We start from the raw sequence: 25,790 nt of genomic DNA, 5'->3' as shown, positions 1-25,790 counted from the left end.
TCTGTGTGCCTACCGACTAAAAACTAATCTCTCCACATGGGACAGATCTGTAAGGACCACTCCCCTAGAAGACAAAAGGGGTATGAGAGAAGTAGGAATAATGAAAATAACGGAGAACTCTGGAGGTCAGCTAGCTCTCAAAGAGATGAAAGGAGGGGTGCTTACGCATCTGGGCGAAGCTTGAATAGTGATTTGCGCTGGAATGGAGTTGAAGGAGCTTAAATTTCGGTGTTATTGTGTGTATGTATGTGTGAGTGTGAATTATGTGTTTGGAGGCGTACTAGTGATTTGTGTAAGTGTTGTGTACAGGGTTGAGGCCGTAAAGAATATGGCGGGCATATGAGTACTCCTTAAGGGAGCATACAAATTGAAGTCGCGGTTATTCGTCGAGATTACCGAGATGCATTTGATGGAAGCATGAGAGATTGAAAATCTAGAGTATTTTGGGGGTCCTCAGGGTTCTGTACGAAGGTGCATGGATGTCTTATAAGGTCGAAGCGCCCGGGTTCGAGGTTCGCGAGTACGGCGATGGTGGGGTTTGGATGCTCCGTAATGAAGGCGCAGATTTTTGATGCAAGGGCAGGAGCTGCATGAATTGGAGGGACGATGTTGAACTCCTTGATAATCAGAATATTCTTAATGTTCCATGGAATACTCAGAACCGATTTCAGTATTTTTATAAAAGGGCCTTGGAGGCTCTTTAGTCATTTTTCCTTTGCAGCACCTCACGTTGGTATCGCGTAGGTACTGATGCTTTTGATGATGGCATCGAAGGTGCGCAGCTTGGTCTTCTGGAAGACGGCTTTGTAGTTAAAGAAGGGTTCAGTTCACGAAGGCTCTGTATGCCTTGCCGTGAGTGCAGTTTATGTGACGAATATAAGTTGACCGTGTAGCGTGACGTCGAGATACTTGGAGGAGTAGCTCCAGTCTATATCTATTTTGTTGATCTTTATCTTCTGGAGTTTTTTCCTTGAATTTTTACAGGAGATGAGCATGGCTACAGTCTTTGCCTCATTTACGACCAGTTTCTTAAGACTATACCAGTTATTAAGAGTGACGATATGCTTGTTTAGAAGGATGGTGAACCGAGAGTGTTATTTTATAGTACAGCTAACAGCATCGTCATCTGCATAGGCGTACGTGTTGATGTCTTCGCGCTGGGGTAGGTCATGGCAAAATATGTTGAAACGGGTGAGTGAGAGTTTGGAGCCTTGGGGGACTCTATGGGCGGGAGCTGGAGAGAGAGTCGCCTACTTTAACGCGGATAAATCTGTCCGAGAGGTAAGATTTGACAGTGCCGATGAAGTAGTGCAGAAAATCTAACTGAATAAGCTTGTACGGGAGGTCTTCGAGCCAAACTCTGTCGAAGGCCTGCTGTACATTTAGGACAGCTATTGCGGTGAAGTTTTTGTGGATGAAGCTATTGGAGAGGACTTCGGTGACTCTCAGAAGCTGGTGTGCAGCTAAATGTCTGGCTCTAAAACCGTACTGCGCGTTTGAAAATCGGGGTTGATTGATCAGAATTATATGGTGAGATGTCTCTTACCACGGGCTCACTACGAACGATTACAGTGTTATCTGCAGATAAGTAATCGCGTCCGGTGTTCGTAGTCGGTTCTTTCTAACTAGATGTACAATGAATACCCTTTTGTTGCAAAACTGCCGATTCCAAAGGTTCTGGAGGCGTAATTCAATGGGTTGGAAATGTCCTCTTCTAAGACGGGATGCCCAATTTGATTTCGGCCTCATCCAAAATATCTCTTTTAACTGAGAATACGTTAGTTACGCCAAAAACTCTTGTATTTCTTGCATGTAACTTCCAGGTACCAGACCATGACCTGGGAAAGTTCACGTGGCAAAGTACAATACTAATAACTTGATAATATTCACCGGGTAGCGCAATGTATTAGACACTTGAAAGACCCGAACTTCCTGAGAATGACCTCCAGGTATCTCTCACTCTCTGAAGTCCGAGATATTATTAGGAATTTTCACAAGCTAGTACGTTATGGGCGGTATAAGCCGTTTGAAAGACTCGAACTTCCTGAGGATGCCCTCTAGGTATCCTTTGATCTTTGGAGTTCAAGATATCACTGTGAATGCTCACTAGTTAGCACTTTGTATGAATCACTCTGAAATACCCAAATTTTCTGAGGATGACCTACAGATACTTATCCCACTGCTGTCACTAAAAATGTATTTCTGTTATGACGTGGATCACAGCCATAGGCTACTGAGATGTAGATAGCACTCCCCATCCTCTTTATAGTCCTGGATAGTGGGTCCGTCATCTGGTTAGGCCATAAAGTGCGTGGTCAATCGAATCCTGGAAAGTCGGTCCTTGGTGGTTCTAGTCTCCGATGCCAAAATATAGCGTCGCAATTAAGCTCCATCGAGAACCAGATTCAAATTCCAAATTTTCACTGCGGAAAGTTCAAATCTTTTTTCATAGCCTGCAAGTTGTATTAAAAGTATATATGACATTATACTAAAATTTTAGTTGTATTTCATCGAAGTCCTTTATTAGACATTGCTCAATCTTAGTTAAACTTTCTTTTTTTCTGAAATTGAAAGCCAGGTAACTTTTTAATCTATGGAAGTCTGTCTTTAATTTGTAGTAGATCTTGGTAACAAACCTCCTTGGGCGTAGATAAAAAAAAGCTATAAGGTAGTGAAATAACAGACAAACATAGTAGTTATAATTGCGAAAAATCACTCTTCGACAAAATCACGGAACACAGGAAAAATTTGTATTGATAATAAGCAAATAAGCAACAGTCTATATTTAAAGATAGTATTCTACTAACTGGTGACAGGCGTTGTATTGAAGCATACAACAAAGCTACCAGAGTTTAATATGTACAAAACACCCTCCTATACTATGTCTTCTAAATCTTGCGTTACGTCTGCAAGCACTCTCACCCCGAAGATTTGTCGAGTCGCGTCCATCTCTTATTTACGATTGAAGTCTGAGTATGTTAAAGATTTAATAGGAAAATTTTGGCTGTAAATTTAGCTTCTTATTAAATAAATTTTTCCCGGCAACAGTTATTATACTCCAACGCCATGATTATGATGGCTTACATGTTTGATGCATAGTACCCGTTCTTCGGAAGTCTCGTTCAATCGCAGAACGAATGAAAAAGTCTTCAGTCATGTGACAATCAGTATTTTAAAAGAGGATTATCATTATCATCATCATCATCAGGTATTTATTACAACGTAGACTTAATCCCATACAATAAATTAAGTTATTCCAAGTGTAATTAATCACATTATACTTGGAATAACTTAATTTATTGTATGGGAGTAGCATTCGATCATGAAATTATCTCTATGCTATACTTACGATCAAAACGAGTGACTCTTGCTTCTATCAATCAAAAATTGAAATGATGCGTGACATTTCTTGAACAATCGTATCAAAGTAAGAGCACTGTATAACTCAAGCCTTACAATGGTCGTATGTTCAACTGGCATCACACGGGACTTGAAACCTAATCAGAAAACTTAAGAGGGCCATCGTTGGAACCTATGAGGTTTACCCAACAACCTATTAGGGTCCTACCAAAAAAATGTGTGGAGATAGATGACAGAATGTAATTGAGGCTAAGTGTGATCCTACTTCGGCTACCTAGATAACTTAACCTTAAGGTAGTTTATATTATAAAAAAATGTATGCTAAAAAAGAAAAATATTGACGTATGCATGATAATCTATTGGTTTAATGATATTTTAATACACATGTATTTAACAATGCTAAACATCATTAAAATCTTGGGAAAAACAAAAAAGAAACCTAAAAAATCTACCTAAAGTATGAAGCACATCTTTTTATACCAACTGCTGATTTTTATGTAGATATAAATTGTAAATTTCTAGTGCAGAAGCTAAAAAAAATTTCATACTTAGCAAAATAAAAAATAAATGTGTTAAGTTTTTTGTTATTATATTGAAGAAAATCATAAAATGACGTCTCCTGAAAAATCTTTTTCACAGGCTTTTGTCGTTGTGGTTTGTATATTTTGATAAGATTCTTTGATAATAACTTTTTAGAACGAAGTTCTTCATGTCGCGTTACTCGGGGGGCTGGAATTTGAAAGCCAACAGATTTTTTTTTTTGAAACGAAAGTGGTTTCACCCAAAGTCTCTTCCTCTCAAGTCTCCCCCCTTTCCCCGTCCCCCTCACCTACTGTTCTCTAAACACTTCCCCTCTCCCCACAATACATATGTATATCCGCCAACCATGCCGTGTTACTCTTCTACACACCTTTGCCCATCATTCCCCCTCACACTCCTAATTAATTTTATTTTCTTACAATAATTTTTATTTCACTTTCATTTTTTTTTTTACAATTCCCCCCAAAAAAAAAAAAAAAATATTTTCCAATAAATAGATTTAAACCCTCGACCTCCTGCACATGAGTCCAGTACCTTACTTGCTCTGCTACGAGCGCTGCCGACTATGGAAATTCGGTTTCTTGTACTTATCGTGTGGTTCGTAACTATAACATTTCATTTTTAAAAGTATTCACTGATAATACATGCAATTATGTATTTGTTTTCTAGAAAATACATCTAAAAAAAAAAAAAAAAAAAAAAAAAAAAAAAAAAAAAAAAAAAAAAAAAAAAAAAAAAAATTAAAATAAACATGTAGAATAGAGTTGGAGAACGTATCAACTGAAGAACGTATTAATGGTTTTTAAAGGCGCTTATTTCGAATTTGACAAACAAATTATGTTACATTATCACATAATTATATAAATAAAGTAATTCATTAAATCAATTATAAATGAATTATGTAAGATCATTATATAAATGTATTTCGAGTTTCATATCATTTTAATAGTTTTTATGGGCACTTATTTTTAATTTAATAATTAACTAATGGCACAATGTCATTGAGTAATTATATGCAAATAAAACAAAAATTGTATTAATGGGCTATAAAATTGCAAACAAATAAGTGAAAAAAAAATTTTTTATTCAATTGATGAAATGAAATATAAATAAAACATAAAATAAAATTACAAAAAACATAAATAAATACAATGGAATGAAAAAAAAATGAAATAAAAAAGGGAATGAAAAAAAAAAAAAATTAAATATGAAAATAAAAAAAGAAATTAAATAAAGGAAATACAAAAAAATGAAAAAAATGTAGTAAAATGAAATATGAAAAAAAAAGAATACAACAAAAAATAAAGAAAAAAATAAAACAAGAAATTAAAAGATAAAAAAAACAAATGAAAAAATTATAAAGGAAATTAAAACAACAAACCAGGGGGTATTAATGGGTCATGGGACCCACGGTAAGAACGAAGTTCTTTAAACATGAGATGGGTATGGACACAATTTCTCAGGTAACAAAGGGGTCACCAGACCCACAAGAAGAACGAAGCTCTGTAAACGATAGTACTGCATTCATGTTGTTTACTAAAACAAAAACTTGAAAAACGAACAAAATAAAAAAAAAATAGTTTACTACTCACGATGGTTGAACTTCGTGAGAACGTCGTGCATAAATACAGTACTTACGAAGTTCAACCATCGTGAGTAGTAAACTATTTTTTTTTTATTTTGTTCGTTTTTCAAGTTTTTGTTTTAGTAAACAACATGAATGCAGTACTATCGTTTACAGAGCTTCGTTCTTCTTGTGGGTCTGGTGACCCCTTTGTTACCTGAGAAATTGTGTCCATACCCATCTCATGTTTAAAGAACTTCGTTCTTACCGTGGGTCCCATGACCCATTAATACCCCCTGGTTTGTTGTTTTAATTTCCTTTATAATTTTTTCATTTGTTTTTTTTATCTTTTAATTTCTTGTTTTATTTTTTTCTTTATTTTTTTAAATTAACGTAAGATCATCTAGTAGCTAAGTATTAAAATTTATGGTAGTATACCAGTATTGTTTCTGAAAGTACAGTAAGTTTCATAAATTATTACTTGTACATAACAGCATACAGTTACAAGGAAAAATTTAATGTTATTAATTACACTTACTACATCTCTTTAAGTAACACAAGCACCATTTTTGAACTCGTTAACTCGTTTTTTATTTAGTAATAACAAACTCTCTCTTTAATCACGTTTCAGAAAAGTACCATTTTTTAAATGTTCATTCCAAAAAACTTAACTACATTAGATATCGCTCATACAAGAAAGTGCTAGATAGAACCAAAGTCTGTACAACATACTTACGGTGATCTACAATAATCCCACTAATTTTCTCCTTAAAGTTTTAAATATGAAGATGTTTTGAGTATACAAATGTGTGCAGAAGTTAATTTAAACAAAAAGTTCATGAATTCACCGAATTAAATGAATTTTCTTAAAGAATACAGTTTTAGCATTCTTATTTATCAATATTTTTCGTTTTTCTTTCTTTTATTAAACTATACATTTCCGTATATTTCTCAGCCATTTTTTCTTTCAGCTAACTGAGTAAATTAAATTACTTTTTCCGACAAAATTTTTAGATACAATACTTAGTAGTTATACTCATAAAAAGTTTCAAATGTGTCATTGATTCTATTAGCTTTCATTCTTAAGCCTTTTTTATGTACTGATGGAATCCAAACATTCCAAATGACAGTTATTCGAAAACTAAGTAATTATTACAATAAATAATTATGTATCATGAAAACACGTACAAAAACCGCAAAAGCGATGTACAAGTTACTTAAAAATTTGATTTTATTAAATAATTTCTCATTTTACTACTACTTCAGACATTGATTAGTAATGTATGATTATTAACTATCTTAATCGTTGAATTAAATAATGCTTAAGTTTACAACTTGTTATTCAGGATACTCGGGGAAATAATTTAAGTTCCCTATCTTATTGATCAGATTCTGTTGATACTATAACAGTTGTGTTATACGATTTATTATGTATAAGTATCTCTTTTATTGAACAATACGTAAATCGGTCAATTTTTTGATTAGTTTGACTCATGACACACGATTTAAAATAATGGAAAAAGGTTATGTTTTAGTCGTCTTTCATCTAATTTTTTTCCTTAAGCTCTACTATATGTTACTAAATGTGGACTTGATTAATTATGAGTAACAATAAAGTTAAGGAGATTTGGGAGTATCATTTAGAGACTAGAGAGGCGAGGAACGGGGAGTCCCCCCTGCCCTCGCAGCTGGGCCCCCTTTACCGCGCACCTCCTCTTACACTCTACAAACTTGAAACTGTACGAGTATAATTGATTATATTTTTGAAAAATGCCTGGCAAGTCTTGATTTTTTTGTCGAGCATCTACCTTTTGTACCAAGGTATCTATAAAAACGTTTTTTTTTATTCCAACACATTTAGAATGTACCTTAATTTCAATTAAAAAATTCAAACCTAACCCTGCTCTCTCATAAGAGACCGTGTTAAACTGTCAATGTTTCATAATTTTTTTTCTCGAAAATTCCCTCTGGCGAAAAATCTAAAAAAATTTATGTGCACTCCTAATATGCTCAAATATAACATACATTTTTTTGGCACATTTTGCCATTTTTAACTTTTTTCCCAAACCTCCTTAAGCGACAATACTTTTTTTCCAATGAAATATCACATGGTCATATTGACAGATTTTGATAACGTATAGTTTTAAATGTTTATTAATGTATGATTGTAGCAGCTCAGCAATAAAAATATAGTAGAGTGCACTATCAAGGATCTTTAAACGGGGCTTAAGTAGATGATTAAAAGTGGTTTCTTCTGTTTTTAGGTAAAACCTTAAAAGTTCAGTTTTAGCTTTATTTTGTATCCCTCATTATCACGATGGATATTTTTTTAAACCCATTTAATTTTTTTGTTTATTTGTTTTCTTATCGTGACAGTACATTATAAAAAATATGTTTAAAAAGCGTCTAAAAAACTATCATAGTAGCTCATAGAATAATATGAACTATTTGAAATTTTCCTTCTTAACTTCATAACTGCTTCAAGATAAAAATGTATTTTTTTACCTTGTTGAAGATTTTAATACAATTGTTCAATGTACACAAATTTTTTTTTTTTTTTTACTCATAAAAATGTCGCTTTACAATGTGCAATACAGAACTATTTAAGACTATGAAAGTGATGGAATTGTATCAAGCGTTCTTATCTCATCTTGCTCTTAAAGATACAGACACTGTTTCTTAAGTCAGAAAACAGTAAATTAGAGTTTTTCTAATACATTAACTTTAAAATCAAAGTACAACATTTATAACCGATGAACAAAATTATGATCGCTTGTTGAATGGTTATATTTCTTATTTACTATAAAAGAATTTATTAGTTTAAGTTAACACGGTCTAACAATGCAAACAAGAAATTAGTAGATTTACCATTTTTACGTCACATGTTTTACTTTTTTTTATAACTTGCCTCTTTTTTTTCTCTCCCCTTTTTTCCCCTATCGCACTTGTCAAAATACCGACAACAGCTCGTCTGCCTTATATGGGCAATCGGTCAGCGTGACGCGAAAGATGGAGCTCACTCGGTAAAAAGGCAACCCAACCGAGAAAGCCAGTCACGATTGGCCTGCCGTCACTATCGTCCACTTTTATCCCGTTCCTCTATTGCTTTCTCTTTTTCGTTAGTACTATTATAATTTTGTAGTGCATCACTTCTCGTACTAAAAGAACGGCCAAGTCTAGTAAAAATAGTCATGCCCGGTGCATCGAGGAAAATCAGTGAGAATATCGGTTATCCAGATCAAGAGTGCGATGTTGACCGAAGTGGCGTTAAAAAATCGGAGCAGTCAGTGAGCTCGACGCTTGGCTCTCTCTCGTCGTCACCTGCTCTCCTCCTTCTCCTTCCCCTGCTACGATAAGTATTACTGTTGCTGTTGCAACCCGTGGACGAGTCCTAGCTTTCGAATTTCACTTCTCGACGCAGTGCGCGAGAGAACGCTGAATTATTCTGATGTTGTGCCTACACTGTTCGGGATTCGTCAATTTGTGTGTTGTGAGCAGTGAAATAGTGCCGATTTATGCGGGCCGATTTCAGTGACCAATTCTATCCATTGCAAACAAAGTGCTGTTCTCGTTATTGTTGTGGTTGTTCGTTTGTAGCTGCTGTTATTGATGGTTATTTCAGCAGCAAAATTTGTAGTTAAGAAAAAGCTTTTGGGGCATCATATCACGATAGTAGAAGACAGATGCGAGGCTTGGCTATCGCCGTAGAATCGGCAAAGTGTGCCGAGTACTCGACCACCTCGGCTGTCGTCGAATTTGTTGCTGCTAAAGTTGAGTTGCTCGGCAATGCTTCTCCCAACGATCGTCGCTCTCACGGCAGCGACTTTCTTTCTAAGAGCCGCAGGTGAGTTTCTCCCTACTCTTCTGTCCGTGTTTCAATCTTTATCTCTTTCTTTCATAGGTACACACCTATAGTGCGGTGTATTCGAGCAGCTGTACTTAGTACAGCTTTTTGTGATTACACGCTCATAAACAGTTGCGGGACTCAACAACAAGTAACTAGGAAAGTTTCTTTGAATTTGTACGCTGCTTGGGAGTTACAGTCAAAAACAATTTACTAAAAGTCTTGGAGATCAGATTCTTGTTATGGGACGGTCAGTTCTGATTTGCAGATCGCTGATTTTATTAATCATTTACGGCTAAATTATATGGATGATGAAAACTAATTCTGAGAGGATCAATTGAGATTGACAAGTGCATTATGATTACATATTTTTTGTTATTAGTGCTTTACTTTCAAAGTTTAGGTGTGACTTTATATCTTTACTTATGGATTATGAGATCCTTGGCCACATATTTAAGATGTAAAGTAACAATCAAGCTAAGCTTTAAGTTACTAAACAGGATCATGTCTCTCGACAATGCATATCATACATTTTTTCAAGCACTACTATTTTTAAAATCAATACTACTATTTAAAAGTTTAGTACTATGTTTTAACCATTTTTGCATTATATCAAGTTTTATTAGGATACTCTTTTATACATGAATCATGTCAGGAGCTCTATTTTTGTGTGATAAAAATTGTGCAACCTATATAAATAAAGATGTAGCTATTACTACACGTGATTACGTATATTGTTAAAAAATATCAGTAATTGTGTGGAAAGTATCTTTTGACTAATATCGACTGAAAAAAGGGAATGCTTAATTTTTTTACAATCCTTATACGCATTTCATATTATTGGACTTATTTTTGTAAAAAGTTTTTTTTTCCTATTTTCTGAAAATTATTTATTTAGGATAACTTCATTAACCTCAGCTGAAATGTCTTGAAATTTTTGGTTACGTTATGTATTTCTTAGGTACAAGAATACTTATTTTCATTTTTATACATCCTAAGGAGAAAAAAAAATTTGTTTAAAAAATTTGCACCATTTGAAATACAACTCGATGTACAGTGTCTTCCCAAAAATAGTGAATAAAAGTTAGGAAAGATACAAAAATTACGAGCTTTAGGTGGCTTCTGTAGTTGCAAATTCTGGGATTAAAGTTAATAAAATATCGTATGATTGTTGACTTTTCATATCAATAACAGTATTGATAAGTAATCTTCACAAAACCGTGGAGTTAAGAAAAATCAAAGCTTTGAAAAATATTTTTGCCTGGCACATCGTCTGAAATCTTTAACTTATGTTCTACAAAATAATACGTCTTATCTTCATCTTGGTCTGGACGATCCTTTTCGGCTTGAGACACACCTTTTACTTTCACCATGTAATGGGATACGCCAATAAGATCGACTGCGATAAGTACCCAAAACTTGTATGTTAAAGTTGTATTAAAGTTTACCGTTTTAGGCAGGGCCAAGGTATAGGAGTAACTTGTTTGCGTATATATACAAGGTAGTAGACTATAGTAAAATAAAATTTTTTTGTGCGATGTATTTAACTCTAACATGAGTCATAGATGTTCTATAATTCAAAATAAATACGAAAACAGCGAAAAAATCGTTTTTTGACGACAAAGAAAAGAATTTTAGATTCTAAAACATAGTATTGAATACAAAATTTATAGAACTTTTAAAAATAAAACTTTTAATTAAATAAGGTTATCTCTACAGTGCCGTCTTAACACTACAAGCGGTAAAAATCGTTTTAAAATAAGCCAAAAAAATCGTTTAATAGCACCTACATTTTCTACATTACATTTTTTGACAAAATTTAGAGAGATCTTATATAAATTGACTTTTTTCTGTTCATCATACAGTCATCCTAACATAGGATATAATGAAAATCATTTCATTATTTCACACTTTCTAATAAAATATTAATATAAAACTTGTTTGCATACATTGGTAAACTATAAAAACAATCTCAAAACTAAACTCTATAATTAAAACTACACTTTTTGCTCTGCCAATCCTTGGATTGGTCGAGCCTCGTGTGCAAAGTGTACTATTGCATAAAATTATCCGCTTTTTAGAATAAACAATATTTTGCAAAAAATTATCCACTTTTCAGAACAAACAAACTTTTTTTGAATTTGAAATATGTTACATATGAAATTTTTTATGTCGTAGAAAATTTTTAAAGGTAATGTATCGGTACTAGTTTTTAAGATAGTCGAGTTTAAAATGTCATTTAACGTGATGTACAATAAGATACAAGCAATAACAGCTTTAAAAACTAAAATTCGTAACAAAGTAAACTCTTTTTACGAAAAATACTGTAGGAACCTTTGAATTTTGACTTTATTTTAGTCTTTTAAAATTATGGTGTGTCGACACGAAATAAAAATTAGTTTATGAATTAGTACTTTTTCTATTCCAAATCATACAACTACAACAAAAAATCGTTCTGCACAATAATTTAGTAAATCATTAAAAAAGTAACAAATCTGTTCCTAGCATTAAACTATTTCATTGCAAATAAGGCAAAGTAGTTTAAAAAATAACAGTATTTAACACTCCACATTCATATTAAACTACGGACACTCAAAATAATATTCGTTACAGTAGTACTTACGATTAAAAAAAAATCTTAGTAACTTATACATGATAGATTAGTATTATTGTTATTATTTTAAAGTTAACCTTCACACACATCATCAACACTTCTTTCCACGAAATGCTTGTATTTTACTTGACAAATATTTAAGAAATTTGCGATACTAAGAGCTGCATCGTCTGGACTAATAAAACACGGACAACCAAGTTACATGAAAATCAGGTTAGCAGACAGCACGCAAAAAAAGTCACGTCACAGCACTGCGTATGCTTACGTACAGTAATGTCATGAAGCATAACAGCATACAGCCAGAAGCGAAGGCGGATTCTGATGTCCGCAGCCTTCACTTCGCGTCTGAGTATAGCATTGTATTTGCTATAGAACCAATTATCGATAACATCGTAATACTTACAGATTTTTGTGCAATAATCCATTTTTTTTCTTTCTATTGCTTAATTTGAAACTAAATTTCTAACATTAAACTCCTGTCATAACAAGGGTGAAAATAATTTAAAAGATAATATTGGAGGTCCTCTCACTCTAAGAAAAAAACTTGAGTGCACAAAAGTTATGACTTTTTACTTCTTTTGTACAAATAACAGGGAAAATGGAGCCATTTACAATAAAAAACAATTGCCGATTCTTATGCACAGAGCTTCTTGAAACACGAAAAGTGCGATGACATGGCATCTTAAATTTGCCAGACTTGCTATTGGCCCATTTAAGAAAGAAAAAAAATTTTTATTCCCCCCCCCTCTCTCTCTCTCTCTCTCTCTCTCTGCGGAATGATATAGGCTAATGGCAAGTCTGAGAATATTAAGACTATTCAACCACATTTTTATCTCTTGCTTTTTGAAAGTTTTGTGTCCATTTTTTAATTCGTTAATTAATATTCACTTGTAGAGCAGTATAACCCTGTTATAAAGCCTGCAGCTATAATCGAGCTATTGAGCAGTCAGTACAGTGTTAATAATATTGCTAGACTACACAAAATTTTGAACGGTTTGAACTAACATTCGTGATACCTACTATGGTTAAAACTTAACAAAAAATTCATCGTAAGTTTCGTTCAGAGTTTCCGGCTCTTCACTCATTGTATTAGCAGTTATAACCCAATAGAATTTGTCGCCTATTAAAGTTTTTTTTTGGACTTCCTCTTGGCAATCGAATGAATGTATATTATTATTACAAAATGAATTTATTAAAAAAATGTAATTTTCATATCTTAACATACTAACAATATAGATATGTATATATGGAGCGCGCGGTGGCTCGGTCGGCTAGGTCGTGCAGGGTTGGCACGCGGGAGACTGTGGTTCAATTCCTGGCCAGTGCGACTTTCGGGCAAGTACCTCTGTGATTTTTCACATGTGCTTTTTCACCACGCAATACTCCTCGAGGAGGGTTTAGGCGACCTCCCCGCAGCATAATTGCCTAATTTCCTCCTACCCCCCTCCCAGTAATGGGAGGCCTCCCATCCCTCTTCCCTTCCTTCTCCAAAGTGCTAAGTGCCCATAGTAGTGCCCTTATTAAAGGAGCCGGACGTAGAGCACTATAATATAAAAAAAAAAAAAATATGTATATATGGTATCATGGACAGACTTTGATACTAGGGTGGCTTGCGCAACAGATTTGTGGGTTCAACAATACAAAACTTTATACAAAACTCTTGCTCAATAATTTACACAAGATGATTATTTAAATAACGGTAAAACAATTAATAATTGACAATCGATTGTAGGGCCATTTACACCCTAGGTATCAATTTCTTACACGATTTCTTCAATGCCATTTTTTTATGTTCTTGTAACCTCGCAATTTATTCACATTGCATTTTTTTGGTGATTCATTTTAAATTGAGATTATTGAAACATGATTATTTTCTAACCTAGTGATCCATGTTACCAGGGCAAGCACCAAGCACTAGGAGAGACTCTTTGTAATTGCCCTGGTTAGATGCACAATAGGTGGGAAAATAATTTACGTGCTGAGGGCACAGTAAACGACTAAGGTTTAAAAAAATGCCTAAAGTAGAAAGTAGTCATTTTCACACCATAGCCTATGATTTGTTGGTGCAAAGTACAACTTCAACGATCGAAGAGGGCGTGGTTGCTGTATGTTTACCCTCGAATTTCGAAGGATATTTATTTTTGTCAAGGAAGCAACAAGCGTGCCGTATGTCACACATAATAATTTAAATACAATTAAATTCATAAGTAATATCAGATGGTATAGCTTACATGATATTTACTCAGTTAAGATGTCGTCTTCTATGTTTTTCAATATATTTTTGTACAATTACCAAGTTTTCACTTCTGTATCTTTGTTTTACTTACATGTTCCTTTACTTTTGTATCTGTCTCAACGAGAGTACTGTCTAACTGATGATAACATTCATAGTACATGATTATCTTATTTGACGAATTTCGTAGCAAATTCAGGAATCTTACCATTAAATTTATAAATACTGGAGCTTTAATAAATAACTAATTTGTAAGTATCAGTTTTTTATGATGGAATTTAAAAAAGCTTAATAAATGGTTTCGATAGCTCTTATGATGCTAATTAAATTTCAATACCACTTACTCGTATGCACGATCTCAGTATAGAGAAATATACTTCAAGTGTAAAAGCAGGTTTGGTACATTTGCGCAAAGTGATTTACCAGGGGCGAAGTGTGCCCACGGGCGTAAAGTTGCACTTTTCGCCATCGGTAATAAAAAACTGTTTAGATATTAGTGGAAAAAATGCGTTCAATCTCCATGAATATGGACCCAGCTCAAGAGCAGTTGAGTATTATGTAAAAAAAACGATAAATTTATGCCAGCCATGTATGATTGCGGAAGATTCGAAATGAAAAGGAACGTGCTTGTTTTATCGAGTCAGTCGCGTCACAACCTCCTGAAGTAGCTTAAAAAAAAAGGAATGGAATGTATAAGTAGGAGGGGCGGACATGCGAGTGTGTGCGTACGTAAGAGGGGAAAAGGACGTGGGTCCGGGTCCGGGATCAAGTGCCCGAGTGGTCGCTCTCTTATGATTGCGTGCCAGAGAGCTGCGTGAAAGTGAAGCCTCTTGACTTCTGAGAAAATTAATGAAATAGGCAAAGGAGCTGTAAGCATATTTTTTTGCTAGCTTCAAATATAATTACGATTTCTTATAATCTTATGTATAGATCAAAAATTTTTCTTTGATTTTAATACATAAATGAGTCATATTCAAATTTGACAACACTGACCACAGAAATATTCACAGTAATTTTAAAAATTTGTGTTAAAAGATAATCGTGTTTATTAGGTGTACGTGGTATCACAGCTTCGAAACCAAATCTTTCTGAAAGAAGTCCATGGAGATTTGTTTGTCTTCAGGCGTTTGAAATATACACACCCATACGTATAAGGTGCTGGCAAAGTGAAAGTTTTCTTCACGCATACGAGAGTCTGATTACTCTTCAGTCCTTGCTTATGTCCGTAAGAAAAGCATAGAGAAAAGATCACTATTATTCTCTTTACCCTTTTTTCATCTCCTTCGTGCATAAAAGTACCTGTATACGTATTCAATGAATGTACAAGTATACGTAAACACAAAGATGTTACTCTTTCATACTTCTTTTTCCAATCTACTTTTTCCTTTTTACTCTCTCTCCCTCTCTCTCGTTCGGCTCCACGCGAAATCAACCCTCCTCTTGAGCATTTTATTTGGTTTTTTTTGGCTCTCTCACTTTCTTGGTCCCAATACTCTCAAGCCTGAAGAGTTTCTCTCTCTAGTGGACGTTTCGTTGCTGACGTCATGGCTTCGAGCTCATATCCGACCGATAATAGTCGAAAATCAAATATTTTATTTTCGACCACCACACCGCTTTTTACGCCTTACGTAATACTGATTAACGAGACTCACAGTGTTCTTTGATTGTCTAGATATATTATTAACAAGTTGAAGGTAGTTTAAGAAGATATGCAAGATTTTTTTCATAATGACATTGGTCGGATTATCGCTTTAAAAACAACCAGCACATCTATAAAATTCAAGTATTCCATTAAGATATGAAACTTTGTAAAATTGAAAATTAAGGTTCTGATCTTTTGCCTTAGCTTTATATTCTACATTGATATTGCCATCACCAAGTACTAATTTTCGTGCCTGCGTGGCGAAAGCAAGTATTTTAGTTTCGTTGCGTAAACCGAAAATACTCCTTCAATTTGCAAATCGTATTTGCTCAGTGCAGTTGAAGCCACCAACTGTGTAATTTAATTTTTCAAAAACATAGTACTAGTCCCCCTAAAATTTAAATATGTCGTAAATAATACTAAAATTTGCACATTTTTTTCAAAAACTTTTTTATCATAACACAAAATTATAATTTTATTTCGCTGTTATCAAGATAAATGTGTTATTTAACACACAGTTGCAATTATTATTTTTTTTAACATAGCTACTCTTTGAGTGGAACTTCAAGCCATAAAAACGTGTAAAACAGTTTACGGTTTTATATTCGTAAACTGGATCGAAATAACCAAATTGGACTTGTAATGTTGACGGAAAAATTTGCATGCGTATAAAATATGCAAATAATATTTGTGCTAAGTTTTGAATAAATCAATCACATAAACGTGACCAGACGAACAACATATTAATCATTTTAATATGTATTATTATATGACAAATGCTTTACTTAATTTTCTCTCAGAAAAATACTTTTCTTACAAAATAGTATCAATTTCATAATTTACGTAGTATTTACTGTAAAATATTTTTATAAATACAATATTTTCATATTAACGAGGTATCGCACCAACTACGTTAGTCAAGGCGAGTATACGAGAGAGAGAGAGAGAGAGAGAGAGAGACAGATCCTACTTTTTGACGCTTTTAGATTAGAGGGGCGCTCATGTCCTATCTTTTAACATTGAAGTTATGTTGGCACTTAAAAATTTTCATTAATTTCTTATTAAAAAACTAAACAATCGATATTTTTGTTTAAAGACATCTCAAATTGGTTTTATGGCACTTATGATTGCAATTCCGTCAAAATTCTTCAGTTAAGATGGTTCTTTCATGGTATAATTATGAACAGAACAACATGAAACTTTAAGAAGTTATTTAGTAAGTTACAATACACTATCTGTCAAAATTTTAGAGTAGGCTGACGAATATAAACATTACAACATGTAATAATAGTGGATCAATTAAGAGTATAATAGAATACTACTCCACAAGGGATGAAAGTACGGCATTACTTCTTGGGCGAGTAATTCACCTTCGACTCGGGAGACAAAAGTACCAGAGAATCGATGCCATACTTTCTGGGCAAGCGAGACACCCCTAAAAAGTCGATTAGAAATTGGTGTATGTGACCATGCAATGCTAATGTCTAATTCCAGTTGTTTTGAAGTTGTAATTTTTATGTTTTTGAAGTCGCTAAAGACGAATCCACTGTTATTTTTTATAAAAAAAATGGAGCGTCCATATTTAAAATTGATTTTAAGTGAAAAATCGTTATAATGGATTTTCGTGCTTTTCACATTCAACTCACTGCTACTCCGGCAATTTTTAATATTTATTTTCCGACCTCGGGCGTTTTTGAGGATCAGGTGTGCTCTCAGTAGAAAAAATGGTATTCGCCACATAAGCTCCACCCCTCCGGGGCAACCTTACGGACCCTCGGGCCGCAAAATAACCACAGAGGCGATGGCGCTTATCCGACGAAAACTACCATTTCTGAAACTTTTATTACTTATTCCTGAGGGCATTAACTTAATAAAACATCATGTCAAGAGTAGTAGATAAACGGATAAAAATATTTTCATAAAACTTTTCTGTAGAGATTATAAATAGTGTTAGATTACAAGGTCAAAGCTTTGATAAAGTTTGTTTGTATTAAAAAAAATATTGGTCTCTCATATTCAGTTGTATGTAGCTTCATCTTGATGTAAAACTCAAAATAACATATCAATTTAGATGAAATCTAAAAATAAGAAATCAATTGAAAATATTGTGTGAGAACAATATGTTTTATCTTATCATGGGCTCTGCTGTCGATGTTCATTATCCATTCCAATGCCTTGCACCCAGTGAATACTATGATCAGTGTTGGATAGACACGATTTTATTGAGCCTATGAAATCAAAGTTTTTTTATACATCGCAAAAATTAAAAAATTGTATTTTCTTGAGAAAAATTTTTAGTTGACACTAAATGTGTAAGTCTTTAAATTTTCAAGATGTAGCTAAAAAACTTTTTACTTTCAGTCGTCTACATAATTCGTCATATAATATACATTGACTGTACACAATAAACCAAATAGTTTAAGTTGTGCTGTGTGTTCCAGTTGCGCTCTCCAACAACTTACCGACAACTTAAACATGACGCAAGATATCGTAAGACATAATTAAGTTGTCGGTAAGCTGTCGGAGAGCGTTACTGGAACACACCCATGGAGGTGAAAATTTTTTCTTACTAGAAGTATAAAATGTTTGATTTTCCCGTTTTTACATTTTTTAATGACAATCAATCATATGATTCGATTTTCTCTAACAACTTTTGCTATGATGCTTCCGAATACTTTAGCAAGCCAATTGAAAAATTTACATAGTACGCTTTGATGCACCTAGTGTCTCATAAACTTGTTATAAAGTCTGCAACATTCTTTGTTTACTAATAATAAAATTTTACAATAAATGAATTAAAAAAAATCTTTTAGTAAAAAAACTTCAAAGCACAAAACTCGAGAAAATGACGAAACAAAAAATTTTCTTATATGGAATTCTCTTTTTATGTATAAGGTATTTATCAACCAAGTTATATACCTCTCTCATGTTCATTCAACATTGCAAAAAATTTCATTTGATGTAAAAATATTAATAACCTTTTTATCTTAAATTATACATCAAAGATCAATGCAATTGAACTGCATTTAAAATTATTTTAAAATATTTTAGATTTAGGTGTGAACTAAGTTGAGCATCGTTGTATAAAAAGGCTGAAAGCTATTAAAGTACAAATGACACGTATATGTATACGTACATACACAAATTGCATCGTTTTTGCATAAATTTAGTTTACATTCTTAATATTGTCGTTTGGTATGATTGAATGATTCATACTAGCAAGAATCCAACAGCCAATAAAATAACTGTAAAATGCTGTTGTACGAACAATAGTGCATAACTGTAATCTCGCGCGTACCTCCTTATGAATTAAGTATTGCTCTCTTACTCGCTCAAGCAAAAATGTTTTAGGTACCTCTGTTTACATACGACTATAGATGCATATATCTTGGTAGATTTCTAAAATATGTATAAAGATAACATGAAAGCAGATAGGTAATTGATACATAAAGTAAAGAGACAAAGTTTGAAATTTGCAGACAGATACAGGGAGGAATTCTAAGAGCGAATATGTTTGAATACTTAAATATATGTTTCGTCGCACTTTCATTGCCCTGCTTTCTCCTATCCGATAATCATATGATGCCTTGTATCAATGCCACCATACCGTTACTCATCGTTAGTGCAGCAATTTTTTTGTATATTATATAGGTACAGATTTTCATAATCAATCTTAAACTTGTGTTCAACTTTGATAGTTTAACTGTACGAAGTGCACGTATAATCATATATAATACAAGTATTATTATTTTTTAATTTGAATCTTCCATTCTAATGCATAAGATTTAATTTTCATTAAAAAAAAGTTACACTATGGAATACTAACAAAAATAAATTTTATTGTTAACTCATAAGAATAACCTTTAAAAATTAAACATTTGGCTAGTGTAATGAGTTAAAATTAAATTTTTTTTACTTCTGTTTGAAATCTCGTAAAATCAGCAATATATAATGCTTGAAACAAAACTTTGGTCTCACGAAATAGAGCAATTAAAATAAATTCAAGCAAAGTTTTTTTCCATTTTCAGCCCAGCATAAGTACCATATTATACTAGCCTCGTAATATCATACCATAAATTAGTTGTATATAAAGAAATTAAGCTAGGTAAGGACTGAAACTACTTCGAAACGAAGCACTTAACACTCAATTACTATTTATTAATTTTATTATATAGTATAATATTGTATTCCACTCTAAAATATTTGATGCAATGATTACATGTAGTCTATGAGAGATCTGGTTTTCATAATAATTAAAAATTAAATAATGTCAAACCTTTTATTTTTGCTCAATCGTTAATGTCCGAAAGTTATAAAATCGTATATAAATTTTCTAGTTTGCTGACATAATTATGTCATAATCCAGGATGATTATTTTTACTATCTCTATTATTTTTTGCTTTCACAAAAAAAGAAATAGTAGTTTTTTCAATACCTACCTACTGACGCATGTCTCCAGCTCAAGCACCAAGCGCCACGAGGAATTCCTTGTGCTTGCCTTGGTTGGATGCGCACGAGGTACAAACTCTATTTTTCTACTGCTCAGTAAACGTTCAAATGTTAAAAAAAGTAGAAAAAAGTACTGTTTAGATATTTTTAATAACATCTTTGAACACAAAGAATGTTTTTCATGAAAAATCCGTGTCTTCACTTACAGTTATTTTTTGTTAACTATTTTACTTTAATACTAATTAAAACTTTTACCAATCATTAACTTAATGTAATTGTTAATTGCAGTAACTATTAGAAATTTTTTCCTAATTTTACGTGATAATTTTTTATTTTCTCTGAAATTGAAATATTAATTTAAAAAATATACTACATCCAAATACTCATGCTTATAAGAGACACTTCATGAAAAGTTATGGGGAATTCATATTTGCATTTGGTATAGTCCAGTTGGTATATGCTCTTGTAACAAAGTTTAAGTTAGCTGAATCCATTCGATAATCCAAATAGTCATCAATACATATTCAAATTGAAATTCTTAATGCAATTTTTTAAAACTAACAACTAATATATAATTACTTTTTTAGAAGTAATCAATTGAAAGCTATAGTTGAATGTTAGTTCATATACTTAAGTACACAAAGCAACTATTTTTCATTCTTACTTGAAGACTAATTATTACAGTTTTGCTCCTGTGTGTACCTGGGTGATTAACGTTATAGATACAACTTTTTTTATTAGATATGGTACGGCTATAGCTCAGAATCGCCTAAAGCTAGCATTAGCCAGCTAATGCTAGCATTAGCCAATAAACTTTGGCCAAAGCTGCATTATACAAGTTGATTCTTACTTGGATACGATTGCATGTCTATTAGATCCACTTGTCCTCGAAAATTCATTTTCAAAGAAATTATTGGCTTTACATCTGAACCTTTTTTGATAGTTTTTTTTCTTTTGACAAGAAATACACAAACTCAAAAATAGTAGTATTGCTTCTTGCGTTGCATTTTTATATTTTTTCCCCAATTCTCGCAACATTTGATTTTTTTCCTGCATGCCCAATAGATACGTGAACATAATACAAAATATCAAACATTTCATTGTTTTTGATATAAAATTTTACGCTAGTTTCACCAACAATAGTTGAATTTACTTTACTTCTACGTAAAAATATTTGTTTGGGAAATTTTATTGAAATTTTGGTAGTTTTCGTCGGGTGAGTACCATCGTCTCTAGAGCTATTTTGCGGCCTAAGGGACATAAGGTAGCTGCAGTGCGATGGCCCTTATGTGACAAATCCTATACTATTTCACCATACTGTGCCGAAAGTAGAAACTTTCGTTCTGCGAAGCGGGTTGAAAGTTCCTACTTTCGACACAGTACGGTGAAATAGTAGTTTTCGTCGGATAATCGCCATAGTCTCTGGGGCTATTTTGGGGCCCGAGGGACGTAAGGTAGCCGTAGAGCGATGGCGATTATGTGGCGAATCCTATTTTTCCTACCAAGGGCACACCTGACCCTCAAAAACGCCCGAGGTCGGAAAATAGTATATTACGCACCTAGAGAGCGAAAACCATGGGCATAAAGCGCAACTGCCGCTTTTCTCTCTTGGGTAACACTTTGCACTCTTGCAATTACTTTAGTCCCACGTGCCTTTGCGCCCTCGGTAAGAAAAGCAATATACGCAAGCAGGGCACAAACATATAACAACCACGACCTTCGGGCGCTCATGTCTGTACTTTAAGTCCTAGTGAGATGATGTACCATTTAGCCACGAATTTAATTTCTGAAAATCCATTATTTCATTTCAACTACACTTAAATTTCAAATGACAAGTTTTTTTTACTAACTTCTCAAAATTTTTTGCAAGAAAAAATTCATGGGCTCAGTTGATACTACATTTACAATTTTTCTCTTCGTCAGACTGCGAGTTCGATGTCAAGACGCCACCGGAGATCCACCTGACCCGAAGCTGGATCTTACACGAGGACGATCCAGTTGGCAAGCTAATCGAACATGTAACAGCCAAGAGTTATGACCTCAATCAACTTACCTATAGCCTCGAACCCAGCAACTTCAAAGGTCACGCACGATCTCGGCCACCACTGCCTTTTCTTATTGATAATACCACCGGAGACATATATCTTAACGAGTCACTCAAAGGAAGGGTAAGAAAATTTGTTTACAATCTTTTGGATTAATTTGAATTTTTAATGAGATTATCAATTTATTACATGAATTGTATATACGAAAATCAGTACAGATTTCGGTATTGCTTATAATATAACCGTAAAATATTTTGACTTGAAAGGAGCAAAATATATGTATGTGATTTCGCCGTAACTAACTCAAAATGACTTTAACAATGGCTTAAGAGAAAGTTCGTTAATTCGTAGGCTTAGGCTGATTTTAAGTGGGAGAATTCAAACGTTGGATTTTGAAGAAAAAAACATTGTACTTTGCATGTTGAATAAAAATTGAAATTATCTGTTTGTCAAATCAATAAACTGAAACTTAATAATTCTATTTGAATTAAATGATTGTTAGAATTATACATAACTAAAAGTTCGGGATTGATACGCAGAGCACACAAGGGGCGAAGCCCCCTAGTTTAATAAAAAAAGTAATTTTCTCAAATATGACTTTAACAAATTTTTTTTCATAAAACGTCTAGTTCTTATATTAGTAAGTGAGTTGATTGTGTACACGGAGTGTTCTTTTCTGGCCTAATATGAAAAATGGAATCAAGCTTTATAAATGGAAAAAAAATTTGTTCAGTCGAGTGATACCAATCTAAAGTTACAAGAGTTAGAATAAAAGCAATCAAAATCGCTAAAAATGAGATGTTGTGGATATTTGCCGAAAATTTGTTATTTCTCTTCAATCCACTATTAATTTAATTTGGCAGTACCAAATGATACAACACTTTTCTTTGATAGGGCCGGATCCTAGTTTCCATTGAAGGCAAGTTAGAAGCAACTAAAAGCTTACCACTCCGCTACTAACGTTAAAAATAGTACTTCCGTTAATTGATGTATTTCGAAAAAAAGACTTTTTGGTACAAATGCTGAAATATGTGTTGGAATTGTTGGTCCAATAGTAATGAAAGAAAAATTTGGTGGTACTTGGTCGCCCCAAAGTGTAAAAAAGATATATTTTTACTATTGAGGTGGATGCAAGGTACATGGACAAAAAAGACGATTCAAGCTTTACAGAGCTCTTACAGTTTGGAAGCACGATATTGATTTTTTTCTGCGCATAAGTATGCCGTAATAGAAAATTGCTACATAAACTGGCTAGAAACTCGTCAACGTACATGCGTCAATGGGCTTATAACATGTTGACGACTTTCTAGCCAGTTTATGTAGTAACGTTTCTGCCAGGGTGACTTTCTGTACCAATATATTAATTAAGACAATGCATATTGTGTACCTTCAAACGTTATACTTACACAATGCAAAATAGAGGTAGATGAAAAGTACAGAAACTTTTAGCCACTGCTTATTGTTTACTTATGTAGTATAGTTTAGAAACTCACCATTACGGTATTTTATAGAAACTCCAATCCTTAAGTTGTGAAGGTCTAATGGAGACAGTGGATGAAAAGGATATTTTGACCCCTTTTTTGTAAATTCGACCCCTAAAACGATTTTGAATGGTGTTTCGTATTATTGGAGCAGAAAGAGCAAAAATTTTTCACATAAAAAGTGACTTTGACATTTACACATTTTACTCCTGTACGAGAATACGAGTTGGGGACGTTTTATAAGTTTGTTGCGGCACAATCACTCATTTATTAAAAAAATTATGAGTTCTTTCAGTTAACAAATTCGTTAGCTTTACAATTTTCCACGACAAATAATAGTATCATTTGCATAATCTGCTTGATATTTAGTAACTGTTATAATAAGTAAAAAAAGATGAGTAGATGATTTAGTGGACCAATCACCGTCAAAATTAAAGGAGGACAATTTATGACACCAGATGTTTTCAGGGAGGACAATCCATGACATTATATGTCACAGTATCAGATGGTGGTGTCCCAGCTAAGGCAGAGGTCAATGTGAATATCCAAAGTTCAGCTGCATCAGAATCAGAAAAGTACAGGTAAGGACAAACACGTACACTAACCCCCCTGCGTGTGCCATGTAAAAGCAAAACCCTTGAAAACTGACTAATTTTTAATGTATATTCTCGTTAGAAAATTTATTATTTTCAATTATTTTTTTTTAGTATGCATGTATACTCACCTTGTTATTTCTATAAATACTTGAAATTGAAATTATAATTTATAATTTTGGTAAGTAATATTAAAACTCATGGATTTATTTAAGATTTAACTGTTAACATGCAATTAGGACTAAAACTAAAAAATTAAATTAAAATAAACGCTCTGTAACCACTAAAATAGCTTAAGAGTACGGGTAATTATTTCAGTTCTTTATTCTTTATTTCAAGTCTGTATATGTCTCTGTATGTGTTTAGGTAGTTGTTTATCTCTATCTTAGTATTAACCATTTTTACACTTTCTGTTTATCAATTTATATTCTATCTGCCTATCAAACTACATTTTTATCTTTACACTGTTTTATTTGTCTTCAGTCTCTATCTGTATTTTTTTATGTTTGTGATTATAATGTTGTGGATAGGTGTCGCTAATCATAATTACTAAAGGGTATGTTCTTATTTTTGTATGACTTTACGAATATATGTCTACTTTGCATGCATCCACATACAACAGATAAAAATAGACAAAAGTAGGGCCCTTGTGAATTCCATTAAAAACAAATTTATAAATTACAGGGTCACTCTAGCAGTCATGAAATACTAATTTGTAACTTTATCTTGAAACACATTTAAACAGCTGTCAAAAATATAGCCATAGAGTTAGTTAAAAATCAAACAATGATCATAAAAACAATTTTGAAGGTTTTTAAGTGTATTACAGGCAATAAAGGAAACTTGCGAACATAGAATATGCCATTCTCTGAACAAATATGTATTCGCTGGGTGCAGGCGGTTGGAGAGGATAGGCAAAACGATCTAAGCGCCCATGGTGAGCATAGTGCAACTTGGGTGCCGAAGCTTGCAGACAATTTCATCAAAGTTTGTATGTACATATACCTGTCAAGAAACCTCGAAACTATCCTAACCTGCAAGTTTTCCCTTTCAGCTGTCGTCTGCAAACTTTGGCACCCGAGTTTCACTTTTTCGATGCTGTAGCTGTACTGGAGGCGTTGCGTGCTATGCACCCAGAGAAAAAATAAAATTACACTGAATTTGGGGCACACTCGTATTATTCGTTCGGTTCATACGTTTCTTTTTTGTTCTATTCAATCCGAAAGGTCATTTGCCATCAGATAAACAACCTGATTTTAATGCATGATTAGTTCATAGAACTTTGTTTTGTTCAAAGATCAAAAATCAAATAAAAAATAGCTGTTTGGTAAGCACGTTTAATGCAAATTACATATTTATTCGTGAACGCATAGAAAAGATTTGGCGTAAAATATCACAAAAAAATTAGTAAATAAATACATCTAG

The 25,790-nt window shown here is 33.2% G+C and overlaps 1 protein-coding gene across 1 annotated transcript in view; it reads left to right on the top strand.

Moving 5' to 3' along the window:
- Window positions 1-8,782: 8,782 nt before the first annotated feature.
- Cad96Ca (tyrosine kinase receptor Cad96Ca) overlaps window positions 8,783-25,790 on the top strand; it is a 37,779-nt gene continuing 20,771 nt past the window's right edge. Inside the window, exons 1-3 of the mRNA XM_014359256.2 lie at window positions 8,783-9,308; window positions 22,170-22,414; window positions 24,241-24,353. Coding sequence (XP_014214742.2) covers window positions 9,251-9,308; window positions 22,170-22,414; window positions 24,241-24,353 — 416 coding nt within the window. The 5' untranslated portion in view covers window positions 8,783-9,250. The remainder of the gene's footprint in view (window positions 9,309-22,169; window positions 22,415-24,240; window positions 24,354-25,790) is intronic.

This window comes from Copidosoma floridanum, unplaced genomic scaffold, assembly GCF_036245765.1.
Source record: "Copidosoma floridanum isolate Cflo_tuat_1 unplaced genomic scaffold, Cflo_Japanese_pri ptg000013l, whole genome shotgun sequence".
NCBI classification, from domain to species: Eukaryota; Metazoa; Arthropoda; class Insecta; order Hymenoptera; family Encyrtidae; genus Copidosoma; species Copidosoma floridanum.
Note: the sequence above shows the minus strand (reverse complement) of the source record. Positions and strands in the feature narration are given on the sequence as shown.